This window comes from Aythya marila, assembly GCF_965140915.1.
Source record: "Aythya marila genome assembly, chromosome: 3".
In the NCBI taxonomy this organism is placed as follows: domain Eukaryota; kingdom Metazoa; phylum Chordata; class Aves; order Anseriformes; family Anatidae; genus Aythya; species Aythya marila.
In genome coordinates this window covers 80,652,041-80,668,836 of record NC_139044.1, presented here as the reverse complement: position 1 = coordinate 80,668,836, position 16,796 = coordinate 80,652,041, and the positions used below count along the sequence as shown (strand labels likewise).

Here is a 16,796-nt window from a genome sequence, read left to right as displayed (position 1 = left end):
TCTCCCCCAGAGCAACTGGATCTTCAACTGCTAGGAGAAACGGGCTGGTTGGCAGTACACCGCTAGTTTACCAGATCCTAGCCCCATGCCTCATTCTTTCTCCTGCTGCTGCCATGTGGCAGGGGAAGCATGGTGGATTCAGAGAGGAGTTCATTTCCTCCCTCCCGCAACTGCTTCCTCTCCTTGGGCAGCTCCTTTCAAATTCAGCAGAGATGAAATGGTAGTGGGTAATGTTTGTAGGCTCAAATGTGTATTCTGGAGGCAAAACTTCCCTTTTGCTATTCTGCTTTGCTTATGTTTACAGAAGAGATAGTAACTCCATAAAAGATTTCCAGGATCTGTTTTGGAATTGACTACATCTAAAAATTACAAGATCAAATAAAAGAGCGATTTAGGTAAAACATCATATAGCTTAAAGCAGTATAATTTCCCTTTCAAGTATGTTATTTCAGTCAAGTACAAGAAATACTCATGTTCCTTTTTAAACTACATATTGTAATGTCTCAAAATCATATGTTACAGTGTTCTGTAGACTTCTGTTTCTTTTAAACTATGTGTTTTAATACTGATGATATCAAAGAGAAGTAATATAAGCAGACAGATGATTGTAGCCATGTAAGATGTACACAATAGGTCAGGATACTGATTAAATATAGAAATAAGTTAAAAATAAAATATAAAATCCTTCTAAACCTCACTCCCTGACTGCAATAAAATAATATAAATCTAAGCCCTCAAAGCTATACTGCATTCCTTTCTTCAAAGCAAGGTAATTATTCTGAAATCATTGCTTGTCCTTATTTATCTAATCTGTCACAGAAAGCCTGTAGTGAGATACTTTGTACAACCTCTCTAGGTAACTTGTTTCAGAACTTTATCACTCTCCCATCATTAAAAAGCTTTATAACAAAAAAAGGACTGAAGCCATCTACAGCTGTCATTCCAGTTTAGTCATTCCAGTTTAATAATAGTCTCTGAAAATCCTGCAACCTCCCTTCACCTGGGGGAAGGCAGGAGGAAAGGTAAAACAATAGGCAGTATTGTGATGTTTCTGCTATTTCCTGACGTATTCCTGCCAAAGAGAAGCTAGACTTTTGGTTCCTTGACAGTTTCCCAGTCTGCTTATTTGTGTGTTTCCCAGTCTACAGTCTACTACTGTACATGGAACAGTAATAATTTTCTGAGCAGTCATATTGCCTTTCCAGCAAACTGTGGCTTCAGGTCAAAAACTACATGTTCTTATCCCTTGCAACACTGGAAAATTAAGTCTTCTTATACCCACTTATTATTTTAGGAAGAGGGAGAAAGGACTTAATTACTGCTGTCTTAATTACCTAGATTTCAGATCCCCTTAGACATTGTCAAAAGGATTTCAACTGAAACACGCAGATGTGCTTCTGCATATTCTTGGATTGCAGGAGTATGTGTTTTAATCCTGCAGAGAGTCAGTGGAGTTTCCGCAACCTCTTATCTGGTCTTTATAGGCATGCATATTTATATTTATTGTTCCTTTCTTAGGTCTGTGATGAAAATGAACCCTCAGCTGTAAGAACAACTGAAAACAGAAGTGGAACACAGGATGAAACAAAAGGTAATGCCAGACAGAAATCTTGTGGATTTTTTTCCTCTTCTGTTCGTAGTCTTTCAATTTCACGATCTACTACATAGGTCCGTATTTCAAGTATATTTTCAGCAAAGTAAAATGAAATTCATATGAGAAATCCTGGTCTAGCCTGTGTTGTTGTGCACTTATAAAGTTTTTAAGTGTGGCTGTAGGTTGTGTCTTTTGAGCCATCTGGGAAACCTTGTTTTTTACCAGTGATCATCTTATAATGAAGTCATCTGGGAGAATTCTCCTCCCATAGCTTATGCTTAGGTCTTTCCTGATCCTTAATTTATCCCTTCTGGTTTATCTCTACTGTACAGTACAGGAAATGAAGCACTATTATACATAAGCTCATCAGTGCATACAAGAGAGCAAAAACAAATGGACTATAAATATACAATAAAGGCGAGAACTGGCTGTATGTCTGCAGCTCAAAATGAAGGAAAAACAGAAGAAAAAAGCTGCTTACCTTTTTAAGGAAAATGTAAAGGAATTAGCATTCTGTGTGTGTAGGATTGGGTTGGTTCAACAGCATGTGATTATGCATGAGCAGTGCAGTACCCATGGAAGACCTGCAGAACTTCCCCCTCCCTCTCACTGCCATGTAGGACAGAGCATAACAGAAGTCCTTGGCTGAATCCATAGTTTCTGTTTTGAGAGTATGAATTTTGATGAAAGACTTTGACAAAGCTTTGTGCTGTTCTTCAGTGGCAATACAAAAAAAATATAAGAATGTTGCCCTGTATCTTACCCTCATCTTTGCGTTGGGGTAGCACTATATTGCTCTATATATACGTGTCACTGTAATAACCAACACATTAGCTGGCAGCCATTTAAGCTTTAAGATGCTTAATTGCTTTTCTGCATTGTTTATATGTCTTTTTTTCCCCCTCCTTCTGGGAGACTGGATAGCATGTACATGTAGGTATCATATGGGACCCTAATCTCCTTAAATAGTCAGGCAGGTAGATCTAGTTACCTAATACAAGTTACTTATCTGTAATTAAGCCACCAAATAAACTTGTGCTCCACTTTTAGAATACTGACCTGTAGTTTTCTGGAAAAAAAATAATTGCTTTAGGATTAAACTTAAAAAAAAAAACCCACAGTAACAAACAATACAAGATATGCTTAGAAGCTGAATTGGGAGAGATGCTCTAAATATCACTAAACAGCTCTAAATATCACTAAAACTGTGCGTTTCCAGAAGTGTTGTTAATCCTTCCCTTCCTCACTCTTAGCAAACCTCACTGGAATAAGAACTGTAAAAAAAAAAAAAAAACAAAACCTGGGAAGACTGCCAGGCTGCTGGTTCAGCAGAAGGGAAGGAAGAGATGCCTGGTGCTTGTGTCAATAAACTGCACTGTAGGACTCAGAGCTGGAAAATTACCAAGCAATTATTACAGAATTTTTATCACATCTGGTTCTTTTTTTTCCAGTGGCCCTGATGAACCCTGCAGAAATGGGAAATTCTGAAAGGCAAATCCCATATGCTATCTCTTCACAGCACAGATTGTGATGTGGATGGCAAATGCAGCCTTCTTCCATCCTAATACACTTCTGCTCCTGTCAACATGCTAAAGTGGGCTCTGCTCCCAAGATTAGAGCAGGAAGAAAAAAACATCGAAGTTTAGTAGTGCTAAAAGCACTGCACCTGTTTCACTGCTGTGCTGTGATCTTTCCTCCAGAATGATGGGCTAATTAGTGTTATACAAACAGTGAATGAATTTAAGGCAAAAGGTAAACAGGGCTTTATATTTCAGAGATACTAAATATTTATGAAATCTAAATCCAAAGGCATTATATTAAAATGGAAACCCCCTTTAACAAAGAAGTACTGCCAGTTTCACCTGAAAAATGTGAACACCATCTCAGACATAAGACAGAGCTTAAATGGAGATTTTGTTGGATTTCTTAAAACTGCTGGAGTGAATGAAGGCTCTTTGGCACTTCTCCAAAGGTGATGACTCTGCTTCTAATTTAGTACTTGAGTGCAGCATTCTCAAGTGCTTCTGCCAGGCTGAGTGTACATGAGTTGTGTGAACCTGTGCTCATTCCTCCTTTCTTGTCTGTCTGACACACCTTGTTTGTTGTCTGAATAATGTAAGCAGACTCGGAGGATAGTACAAAACCATTATGTTTTCATTCTTTTCTGCCTGATCCTGATCAAGTGCAGTGGTTTAATAAGTTCCTGTGCTTCTTCTGTTAATAAATGTATATTTGAGTTTTTTTGGAAGGACCCTTATTTATTAGCTCTGATGTTTCTTTGTTTCCTGTAGGTACAAGAAATATCTTCAAGAAAAAAAAAAAAAAAAAAAGAAAAGAAAATCTAGAATTGTGTATTAAGCTGACAAAATATGTTATCATTTTAACAATCCACAACACTCACTGAGATCCTGAAAAGCTAGCAATATGTTCAACATCTACAAAAGAAAAAATACAATTCTCTTTGGGTGCTTGTGAAAAGGAATAAATGTACACGTGGCTGAAACATCTCAAGAAATAAAAAGCAAAGAATAAACAGATGTAAAGCTAAATACTCATTAGCTTAAATAGGGGAACAGCAAAAGTCGGTTTACTGTGGGACTCTTAATTGTCCTCCTAAATGCAGTGGGTTAGCTGCAAGGGAAGAATGTTAGATAAAACCTCTGTATAAGGGCAACCTCAAAGCTTAATGATGTGGCAAATGGATGAAAGAATTTAACGTAGTAGGTGTAATATGAGGGAAAAGAGCTGTAATACTTGCTTCTTGATAGGAAAAAAGACTGAAATATGGTTGTATTTTTTTAATTGAGTTTGTTTCTGCTTTTCATTTTACATGATAAAGAATATATGGCTGGAGTGATAGAGTGCTAGTGAAAAGATTGCAAACATATATTCTCTATTTAAAAGTCAGCTATGAATTAGCATTATAAATAGGTGTTTTGTCAGTTAAAAAAACACAACAGCCATTCTACATTTCCAATTATCAATTACGATCTATGAGTATAGCTTAATGGCTACTCTATACTCTAGCATTCTCTAGCAAAACAAGGAAATAACAAGGTTGGCACTTCTAATATTTTCATGTCCCATTAAAAAGAAACCCCAAGCCCAACTCCCCAGCCCACTCCTGAAGAATTCCCTTCAATGTACGGGATCTTTAAAATAGCACTTTGAACCGGGGAAAGAGTATAGGGCTAATTTAAAATATGGCAACCACATCCTCATAGACAATATTTATGTTTTCTGTATCACATTTGTATTTTTCATGAAATACTGCATGCAGTTGGCAGGTTGACACAACACTGAAGCTGCTTCCTCTTACAGCTGCTTCCTAGTTAATAAATGCACAACAACGGGAACAAGGCTATACAATAAAGAGGAAACTCCCTGCAACAGAAGCAGTCAGACTTTTAAAATGTACACATCATTACCAAGACATCTGCTTTAGACAGTGCCTAGTATGACCAGAGGTCTGAAACAGGATCTACTGCTTTATTGTTTGTTAACATCAGATCTGTCCCATGCTGGTAGGAAGTATGTAGGTCACGTACAGGCAACAATAGCTTGGTAGAAGTCTTGGGGTGACAGTGAACTGTTTTCCTTCAGTTCATCTGCATTAAACAACTTACATGATATATGTAGGTATAAGGACATGGAAGCCAGAGAAGAGTTTGACCTTGGATATGTTTGGTTCCTGAGGTCTCACATATCTGTTTACTGAAAGCAGTGGCTCTAGTTTCAGGATCAGCTTAATCTGCAGTGTATGCCTCAGGAGTCTTTCTTTTCACTCTCTTAGTGAGAGTGAACAGATGCCACTGTGAAAAGAGAAACTGGAAATCCACAACAGGTTCATTTCGGAAGTGTTTTATTCTGTTTCTTACAATATTGCTTGGCTGTAAGTAGAGCCAAACACCTTAACTCAAATCTACCTCTCGTCTTTCTGGAACTGTATTAGCTCCAGATCAATTAAATTGAAGTGGGAGTGGCTGCATTAAACATTGTGCCCTGCTGGGTAGTGGCTATTGGTGGCTTCAGCCATTTGCCTGTCTATCAGAACCCCTGAGTTTTGCCCTAGCAGATGGAGGTAAATTCACTAAAGCACAGCAGTGACTAGTCTTGTCTTGTGTGTTGTCTTTCAGTTACAGAGATACAGTTCAGAAGAAAAAATCAAGTTGCTTTTTTTTTTGTGTGTGTGTGTGTGTTAAATTTATATGTTATTTGGGTTGTACGTTTGCAGCTCAGCTTTTTATCAGGCCTGTGGAAGTATCAATGTAGGGCAGCACTTCCCTGATGCCTTTTCCCTTAATCAGCCCAACCACAGCCTTTCCCCTGCTTCAAGGTCAAATGTTGCTGCAGCTCTAACTATTCTCTGGGAGATTTTCTGGCCTTGTTTAGCATGGTTATTCCAGGCCATGCAAAAATTTCCCACAGTGGTGTAAAGAAATTAGTTTGTTATGTTACACCATATTCATATACAAAAGCATGTTCACTGCTGATGGTTCTCCTCAACTCATGTCTGTTTTCCTCCCACTTTTTCTCTGCTTATTGCATGCTATCTTTGAATAGACTGCATTCTCCTGTGGGTAGGAGTTAGAGGCGGAATGATGGTCCCGTTGAAACGAGCAGTATTAATTTGCTTATATTTGCTCTGGCTTTAGGAAATTTGAATTCAAACACAAATACATCAAGGTATTTGGAATGTATTGTAGGAATAACTTAATCTGGGCTATATCCTTTAAGAAATACTACATCACAAGTAATGCTGGAGAGATCAGAATCTTTATCTGGCTAAGTCATCTTTGGTGCTGCGTTACTAATCTATTTACAATATAATTTCCCTTTTGCTTCTTTCCCAATATCTTTTAACTTTGGACTGAAAATCTATAGTTGATTTCATGTGTAGAAGTACACTTGTTTTTCTAAAAGCAGAACTGCCTCTCCAGATTTTACCTTCTGTTTTTTTTTTTTTCTTTTTCCTTTTTCCTTTTTTTTTTTTTAAACAAAAAATATTCCGGATTTTTCTAGTGTTTAACTGGTGTATAAAGAACAAAGAAAGAGAAGTAAGGTGTTTGTTCTGTACTTACTCCTTCCCTGTATCATGAAGCATGTCAAGACAGATTTGAGGAACCTAGACTCTTCAGACTAAGGTGAGGACAGGAATGTCAGGACAGCAACGTGATCTATGTAGCGTCCACTATTCCCAGACGTTACTTGCAGATGCATGGGATGGATAAGTGGATAGGGTGGATTGGAAATGGCTAGGCCCAGGGATCTGTTTGCAGAACAGGTGGTGGGCAGTGGCACAAGATCTAGCTGGGACTCAGTCAATAGCAGGAATCAGTTGACTCCAGGGGTCAATACTCCAGTCCCACATAACACCTTCAGTAGTAATCTGGATGAGTGTACCCTTAGCAAGTTTGCAGGTGACACAAAACTGGGGGGAGTGGCTGTTACACCAGAGGAACGTGCTGCCATGCAGAGTGGCCTTGACAGACTGGAGAAATGTGCTGGCAGGAACCTCATGAAGTTCAGTAAGGGGAAATGCAAAGTCCAGAAACTGGGGAGGAACAACGCCAGGCGCCAGGATATTCTGGGTGCCACCAAGCAGGAAAGCAGCTCTGCAGAAAGGGACCTGAGGGTCTTCGTGGACACCAACTTGAAACATGAGCCAGTAATTTGCTCTTGTGTCAAAAAAGACTAATGGTATCCTGGGCTGCATTAGGAGGAGTGTTGCCAGCAGGTCAAGGGAGGTGATCTTTTACCTCTTCTGTTCAGCACTGGTGAGGTCACACCTGGAGTATTGTGTCCAGTTTTGGGCTTCCCAGTACAAGAGGGACATGGACATACTGGAGAGAGTCCAATGAAGGACCATGAAGATGATGAAGGGTCTGAAGTGCCTCTCCTATGAGGAAAGGCTGAGAGAGCTGGGACTGTTTAGCCTCAAGAGGAGAAAGCTCAGTGAGATTTTATCAACGTTTATGAATAACTGAAGGGAAGATACAAAGAGGACAGAGCCATGCTCTTATGAGTGCTGCCCATTGCCAAGAGGCAGCAGGCACAAACTGGAACACAGGAGGTTCTGTCTAAATATCATCAATGGCACAGGTTCACCAGAGAAGCTGTGGAGTCTCCCTCCCTGGAGATCTTCAGAAGATGGTCTTGAACAAGTGGCTCTAGGTGACTATGTTTGAGCAGGGGTTTGGACCAGATGACCTCCAGAGGTTCCTTTCCCACCTCAGACACTCTGTGATTTTGTGATGTTAACGTTTTGGATTGTAGAATAAACATGGTGTTTTGCTTCTAAATTGTGACAGCAGAAAAAAAAAAAAAAAAAAAAAGCTGTTTTGTTTGCATGATATTGCAGTGTTTGAGGCTGGAAAGCGATGGCAAGAAACTTCTGATGCCAGAGCCATTTGGCTTTGGAAGATCCTGGTAATCTGCTGTTTATTTGAGGTAGATTTCTTAATCTTTTCATAATAGAAAAATACTAGAATACTCCATGCTTTGGCAGAATTATTCTAGAAAAAAAAACAACTTTAAGAGATGGAACCTTGTAAGAAGCCGAATTTTCAGCTGGAAAAAAATGCAGAGGCCAGTATGTTTGTAACTAGAAAGTTTATCCCTTGCACAGGATTAATTTCCATGTTTTAAAATGCTTACTCATGCAATGAGTGATGCTCAACCCTGCTGATGTTGATTATTTTTTTTTCTACTTTGTTTTCAGGTTCTAAGTTCAGTGTTGGAACTAATGAGCAGAAGACCCCACCTCAAGACATGCAGTTTTCAGAAACTGACTTAAATTTGGAGATACCCTTTGCAGAACAGGCAGCTAATACCAAAGACAGCTCAGTAGGCAAAATGTGCAAAAGTGGAGGTGGTGACACTCTTCCCCTGGTACATGTTTCCTATTTATTGCTCTCATTGTTTGTTTTCACTAGTTGGTGGTATTGGTTGGATGATATTTATCTGATACTGGGTGAATTAGGTTTAAAAGTATATTGTTGGATGGAGCTCTGTGGGGATAAAACTTCTCAAGATAACTCAATTTTGGGAGCAGTATTCTCAATAACATGGAAATTACGACTTTTATGCCTAGTTATGTCATTGTTCTAGGAAAACCCACTTTATGTGTACACAAAAATTGACTCGTAATATTAAGCTGGAATACTGGCTTAGTTGTACACAAACTCTGTCCTTAGTTCATTAGTTTACAGACCCTTCATCTGTCTGAGGTGAGATGCTTTATCTCTGTAGTAGTAATATCTATTATCTTCTGAAAAGGATTAGTGAATGCTTGTGGAAAAGTTGCGTAGTTATCCAGTGCACATACGTGAAGGATGAAAATGAAGAGCAGAATGGTCTATAGAAGTCTTAAGTGAAGTGGTGGGAAGCTAAGGATTCCTTCATGCTGTTTTACTTTCCACCTCAAACAAAAGGCTCATTCAGAAAGAATCAAAATAGATACTAGGGAAGATCCTCCAAGGTGTTCTGTCAGTGATCTTCAGGCATCTCTTTATGGACCTCTCTTTGCCTAACAGTTCATGAGCATGAAGTTACATGTGACCTGTAAACTAGTGACTCCTGCAAAAGACATCTCTTTTGTCTAACCGCGTATCCAAACACATATGAGTAAATGTAGTGACTGAAGTAATAATGTTTCACAGTTCTTCAAACACTTAATTTAGATAAAGACATATGCAGTTCTTTGAGTAGTAATTACCCCTTGTATCCTAGTTTAAACATTATAAACCAGACACTAGTGACTATTTAGAAATAGGTTCTGAATTGTTTGAGTCTCGTTTCTGTAATGCAGCTTGTAACAAGGAAGTGAGAACTACAGTCTAGTTTAGTACTGTATACATATATGTGTGTGTACTACATACAGTCATGGACTACATATAGTCATAGAGACTCACAGAATGGTTTGGGCTGGAAGGGACCTTAAAGATCATCCAGTTTCAATCCCTCTGCCATGGGATTTTCAATCCCTCTCCCACTAGACCAGGTTGCTAAAGGCCCATTTGACCTGGCCATTGTGAAAATCAATGAAACATTAAGGCAGGAGGCTGACTACATATCTACAATTTGTAAATTATATTTATGTACAGTTTAAGTATGTACCATTGTAGCCATGTACCATAGCTACCAATTCATCTGTGCTATCACTGGGTCTGTACAGGATGAGAAAATCATTCTGCAGTACAATGTTTTTTCTTTCCAAGTGGAGAGGAAGGCTTGTCAACGTTCCTGCTTTGAGTCATGCATCTGCTAATGTCAGGCACAGGCAGCTGTCTTACTTAGAAGGCTGCTGGTGAAGGATGGAGTTAAAAAAGTTCTATGAGCTAGGAAACTCATAGAGCTCTCTCTCTCTCTCTCCCCCTCTCATTTTTGCTCTCCATCCAGTTCTCCCTCCACTCCCCCCATCTGAACTCAGTTATTTACATTGGTGTGTGACTACTGCTTCTGAGTATTTATTGCAATAGAAATAATCTATTATTGCAGTTCCCCTTTCCCTAATAAGGGAAGCCCTTTATTCTATGGCAGTCAAATGTGTTATTTTGTGTGGATAAGCACAGAGGGATTTCTATCCCAATTGTACATGCATAGGATTGTGCATGGACAGATATTTCCACTGCTATAAATTGCAAAAGGATGCAGAGTTTACAAGCAAGACAAAGCCAATCTCTTGTTGGAGATGCCCAGTGAAAGGACAAGAGGCAATGGCTATAAATGGCAACAAGGGAAATTCTGTTCTGCAATGAAAAAGTCCCCATGGGAGTGTTAAGCACTGAAATGGGTGCCCATGGTGGCTTCAGAATTTCTGTTACTGGAGGTGTAGGTTTGCTTGACTGAGTAGTTGGATTAGATGAACTCCAGAAGTTACTAGGAACCTAAATCCTCCTATGACTTTAAAATTGTCTGCTTTGCAAACTATTTGTGGGATTCTTCCATGACACAGTAGCAGCAGGCTTCACAATGAAAAGGTTGGGCCCTGGAGGAAGCACAGCCTTGGAGCTAAGTAATTTGTTATGATTTGGATTATTCACTGTGCTACAAATCTCTGCTTTTAGAATTTCAGACTGCCAAAGGACAAAACGGGTACAACAAAGATTGGTGACCTTGCCCCTCAGGACATGAAGAAAGTCTGTTCTTTAGCACTGATTGAATTGACTGCTCTCTATGATGTACTTGGGACAGAATTCAAGCAGCAAAAAGCTGCAAAAATCAAAACCAAAGGTAAGTGTTTCATATTCCGAAACAAATTGGTCTGTTTTAATCCAGTGAAACAAATGTATCTGGTTATTTATGACTTTCCTGGAGAAAATTTGTATTAATATATAAATAATAATATAGATACTAAACAGCATTTAATTATACACCTTGACTCAGGGCACATTTTAGGCAAGTTCATGCACAAAGTCACTCTAGCTAAGGGAATGTGCTTTCTGTATTAAGTTAAAACTCAGGCCAGATACAGAGCAGATAAACAAGGAGAGAGGAAGGGGGACCTTCCTCTCAGTAGCAAGGTGTACAGGAGGAATCGCTTCACAGAAATTAGTATGATCATATATTTGCTGGGAGAGTATGTGTTTGTGTTTTTTGTGGGTATTCTTCTGCTCTCATGAAGCTAGGTACTGTGCCACTCCTACCTGACTTTTTGTTTTCCTTATCCTTGACTAGAGATGCTGGGAGCCTTTGTCACCTGCTTTCCTGTTATCTCTGGTACAGACTTTGCTGTATTACATAGCCATGCCCATCCGATATTTACTAAGGCCAGAATGCGGTTTTTGCTCTGAGTGGCATCATACCAAGTGGAAGTTTGGGGCTTTTGCAGAGGATTTTGAGGCAGTTGCAACACGTCATTTTGATCTTCAAGCCCATGAAGCATAGATATAATCACAGTACTTTTCTTGGGAACTTAATACACATGGAAACCAATTTCAAGATGCTAGAGATTTTCAGTGCTTTGTTTGTTTTCTGTATTCTTGGCTTCTGCTAAACGTTTTACATGAGCTTGAAATGTGTTATTGGTTAATCACAAGTCTGCTTTCGCCAAAACCCTGTTCTCAAGGTTCAGTGAACATGGCAGTGCAATAGCTTAGTTTAAATAATTAAAAGCAACTGAGGAGGTTGAGAGCTACATAGCAAGGTACAATAGATTCTTCAGAATACTATATTGGGTTTACAGTAGTAGAAAATAATTTCTTAAATGCCAACGACATGCAGAAACAGCTAAGAGACATTGGTCCCTTAAATATATTTTCTTCTCGCAGAAGTGCTTGTGCTATTACTAATACACAGGGAAGAGACAAAACATTTTCTTATATTTTGGGTCTTAGTTTTAATTAATTCTTCTTGCCAAATCTTATAGTTTTTTGAGTTTTACTCATAGCATTATTATCTAAATGACAGGCAGTCATGAAGAGTACTGAATTGGTTAAAAACCCTGTTTTTCCCCAAATTAAAAAGATGGCCTAGACTTACCAAAATGTGTAGGAAAAAGACAATGACATGTCAGCCTTCTTCCTCTACAAGTCTGCTTTTGCAGTGTAATGACTTCAGTGCCTTGTTGTTCTACCTGTCCCCGTCCTCTTCATTCAGGAAATGTTTGGCTAATTGATTTGTGCAAGGGTGGATATATTGGCTGTTCCCTTTTGTGCTTGTGTACATAAAGATGATGAAAACATGATTCTTCTGTGGAATGCTGTGCTGTTGCCAACTTGGCCTTTTAATTGGCCTCCTACAGTTTGCTCTCCAACTTCATCTCAATAGAAACTGCATCGACAAGATTGTCAAGATGATAAAAACTATGGGGTATGGCTATTGGGTCTATGTATGAGTCTCCATACTGTATCGGTAGACTTTTTATTCCACTAGAGATACATGAACTCCCTGATTTGGCACTTAAGATTATGTTTCTTAGATATATATATGACATATTCCCTCAAGGGCTAACATCTTTTTAGTAATTACAGCTGTTCTGTTTTCAATACTGGCATGGCATCATACCACACAGAAGCTTTTAGGTACATGTAATGTTATATGCCATTTCAGAAAAATGGCGCACGCAGCAGTCGTCAGTACTTGTGACATAGTTCTTTGGCAACTGACTTTGGGTTAGTAGTTGCTGGTATAGCAGTGTTTCAGAAGTCATTCTCTTCTATTCAGCTGGGCCATAATCACATGGGTGTCCCATTTACTTTAAGACTAAGGCTAGTTTTGCACGAAGGCTAGATTAACTGAGACTAGGTTTCTTTTTATTTTTTATTTGTGCTACCTTAGCACCTTGTAAAAGCCATTTTCCAGCCCATACTTAACCATACTTTTGCTTTTCAACAACTGGAAAAACAATTTCAACAAGGTGTTGAAAAAAAAATACTTAAAGGGTTGAAAAGTGCTTCTTTGAAACTCTTGTAGGGAGGTGTTGAGAGTAACACTAGGTAATATCTACGTTTAATTTTAGTAGCCAAATTTTGGGATATTTTACTCATGCCTTTTGTATCTTGACTATAATAACTTGCACTGAATGGTGAAGATCTGTATTCCGTGTTCGCCCTTACAATCATTCTGCAAACCAGAATCATGCAGATGGTTCATTTATGCAATTTGTTTCACTGTACTGCAGAATATGTGGATGGCACTTTGAAGTCTAAACAGAAGAGTCCTAATGCATGGTTGAAGGAAAAGGTGAATGAGTCACTTTAGCCACAATGTTTTGTGTAATAACTTGGTTGACAAGGACATTTAAACGCTTTGAACAAAAGGTCAATAGCTCTGAATGTATTGAATAGGATTATCACTTCAAAAATACAGTTTTATACCATCGCCTCATGTGTTGGAACAGATGAGGATAATATCTCAGTTACTTTTGCTTTCTTCTTCAGACTCTGGCTTGTTTGGTGTCCCACTGTCAGTTTTACTGGAACAGGATCAGAAGAAGGTGCCAGGCACCAAGATCCCACTGATTTTTCAAAAGGTAAATAGGCACAAACAAGTCAACTTGTTCCATACCTGCAAATGACAATCAAATAACATTTTGTCCTGAATTTATTTGCTCCCTGTAGCAAAGCTTTATCCAGTCAAAGCTATTTTAACTTTCATTTGCAGCTTTACTTACTAATTTAGTAAATGTGATGTTTTGCATGTTTTGACTTAAATGAATTGAGAATGCTTTTTGTTGCAATTGCTCTCCAATGTATGAGTATTGTGAATGATTACTGGTGTGTTCCAGGATACTTAGATATCAGTACTAAGTAAAAATACTTAGATCCTCTCTGGTAAAGTTGTAAAGAAGAGTATTTGTGAGAAAGTTAGTACTGTGTCTCTAATTTTACTGTAATTATTTTGAATCAACATTTTAACAGGGGTAGTAGTTGGGATTTATTTTTGAAGCCTGAGTAGTTTTGCAAAAAACCTGCTTCAGTCTCTGAAGGAGGTCTGTAGACAATACAGTTTTTTTTTTTTTTTAATAAAATAGACAAACTCTTTAATTGTGTTCACAAAATGCATGAGCTGAGAACCATATTAAAGGTTTTATTGTACATCTACAACAACTCTAATCCATTTCTAAACTGTGTTTGTGTGCCTACATGTAATATATGTTTGTACACACACATATGAGTACATAAATATTCCAGTATAGTAGAACTATCTATGAGTAATTTTTAATTGGCATCTTTGTTCATGCAATTTGGTTTGTGTTTGACAGCTGATTTCCCAGATAGAAGAGGCAACTCTGGAAACAGAAGGACTTCTTCGAATACCAGGAGTTGCAACAAGAGTAAAGGTAAAGCATTGCATGGATTCTCAGCACCTTCAAAAGCTTATCTGCACTCAGTGATTGTATTTAGTCATGAAAATATATTTTAATGCCAGGTTGTTATTAAAATCTTCAAAAACAGAAAGCAAAATCTCTTCAGAAAGAAAACTGGGTTATATTAGCAGGAAGCTGATGGTTTGATCCAGCGTAGTTTTGGGGAGAGTTCAAGTTGGAAGCAGAGTCAAGGCTATGTTTCAAATTCATTTGTGCCAAAATCTCATTAATTCTTGGCACAAACTTTCCAGTCTCTTGCTTTTTCCCTGAACTAGCTTAATCATCTGAACAGTTCATACACAGTCTTTCAACCCCAGGAGAAAGCTTTTTTCTGGCATTGTGAGCCTGCTTTAATAGCTAGACTTAACCCGTGTTACAGGGCAAGGCAGCCAACATGCACTGAAGAACCCCTTAGATTTATTTTTATGAACAGCAATGTAAGTGCTCAGCTCTCTAAGCACAATCTTGTTAGGCACGTCCGTTCACGCTGACACTTTGCAGAGTGAGTGCCAATTACACACAGACTCTTCCCCAGTATTTGCCTTAATGCAGGAAACTAAATACACAGTATGATTCACGCCAAGAGTCAATGTGTTAAAAAGATGGTCTGTGCTGGCTTTAAATGCTAAATAGAAAGGATAATTTAAGTGGATTCAGCTGTCTGAAGACATCTGCCAGCCTCCGTCATGTCAAACTTTGTCCAGCAGCTGGTTCATTAGAAACAACTGAAAGAAGGGAATATTACGGAAACTGGCTTTGTTTATTTACCAGTAACTATGAGGGTTTTTTACAAGTTTCCTTCATTATTTATTTTTCACTCTTCATCAGTTCTGCATACTGGAATGATTTTGTTTATTTGTTTATCCTTTGATCTTTATCAGTTTAATACAATTTCCCAGGCAGAGGATCATTAACTATTTGACTTTCATTAGTTTTTTGCTTATTTATTTGCAGAAGCTGCTTCTTTGAATTAAGTAATTGTTTTGTTAGCAAAGATGTTACATTCTTTTACTTATTTAAATGGAAAACTTTATAGGAAAACAAAGAGTTTGGCATACTGAAGGACCAATGTTTTCTCTAATTTTATTAAGTTATATAATAAAATTTACATTATAATTTTTTATTTTATAATTTATATAATTAAATTATATAACTTTTTTTCTCCTGTAGAAAAAAATATTCCTTCTTATGTATCTTCACAGAACGGTGTAAACAATATGAAGAGAAAAAAATTCACTATCTTACTCTATAGATTTTAGACTTATAATTAAGAAAATATACTGCATATTTACAATACCCTATAGTTGAATACATTTACTGTAAAACCTAAGAGTTGGTCCTTTAGGATGCATAGTTGACATTTCTGCTCTTGTCTCTGTGATAAAACAATCCGTTTTATCTAGTAGTTTAATTCTGTATTAGCCACGGTGATTTAGTCTAAATGTGGGTGGAAGAGCTGGAGAGGCTTAGAGTGGAAATTTTCATCTTCCTTTCTAAGGCTTGCTTTTGTTGATGGGAAGGAAATGATACCCACTTGACTTTAGACATCTGAGTTAGTATCTTACAACTCTTGAACCTCCTATGTAATCCCTGGAGACAGAAGATCTTCCCCGAGGACAGTTGAGAACATCCAATTTTCATGTCAATCTCAGTGTCCACATTTTCTTTGGAAATAGATCCATTTTCCATTCAGACAAAGTTAAATTCAGTGAGAACTGTATCTTAAAAATGTATTTAGTACTCTCTATCCAATGTGCCCTTCTTGTCCAGATAAATAATTAAGGCCACATTCTTCCGTAGCATTTTCCCTCACTTTGTCTCACATTCTTTGCAAAACAAGCACGTGTCTTGTTCTCTGTCTGGAAGAACTTAGGCAAGAAGAAGGGAGAGGCTTGCTGAGAGGTGCCTGCAGGGCCACTGGCCTCACTGGGACAGGGATTCCGAGGCCGATTCCTGCTCTGCCAGACTGGGAAACAAATGAAGTGCATGCAATGAGACTGGTGCTTATGTGGGGACTAAGAACAGCTCGGACATTGCAGTGTTCCAATGCTTAATATCGCTTGTAGTTCAGTTGTAGTACTGTCACAAGAGCGGGGTTTACAAGGTGTCATTGAGACTATCATGCTGTTTATTCTGCTTCTTAACAACATATTTTGCAGTCCCCTTCCATAGAGAGCTTGCCATCCAGTGCTAAACAAAGGTCTATGTGTCCAAAGGCATGAAGTTCCCTACAGATGGCAAGACATCCAGCTATCCTGTCATCCTAATCGTTTCTCTTTACTTTAAAAAGAGAACCAGCCCCACCTTAATGTATGTTTTGATAAGAAACTGCATGTCAGTGTGCATAATTGCCATATTTATCTAAGAAGATTGTCATGCATACATTAAATC

At 38.2% G+C, this 16,796-nt stretch overlaps 1 protein-coding gene across 2 annotated transcripts in view; it reads left to right on the top strand.

The window, feature by feature from the left end:
* ARHGAP18 (Rho GTPase activating protein 18) overlaps positions 1 to 16,796 on the top strand; it is a 63,892-nt gene that overhangs the window by 30,399 nt on the left and 16,697 nt on the right. For both annotated transcript variants that reach the window (XM_082755883.1, XM_082755884.1), the window contains exons 4-8: positions 1,519 to 1,591; positions 8,316 to 8,485; positions 10,663 to 10,828; positions 13,477 to 13,568; positions 14,301 to 14,378. In XM_082755883.1, the coding sequence (XP_082612009.1) occupies positions 1,519 to 1,591; positions 8,316 to 8,485; positions 10,663 to 10,828; positions 13,477 to 13,568; positions 14,301 to 14,378 (579 nt within the window). The remainder of the gene's footprint in view (positions 1 to 1,518; positions 1,592 to 8,315; positions 8,486 to 10,662; positions 10,829 to 13,476; positions 13,569 to 14,300; positions 14,379 to 16,796) is intronic.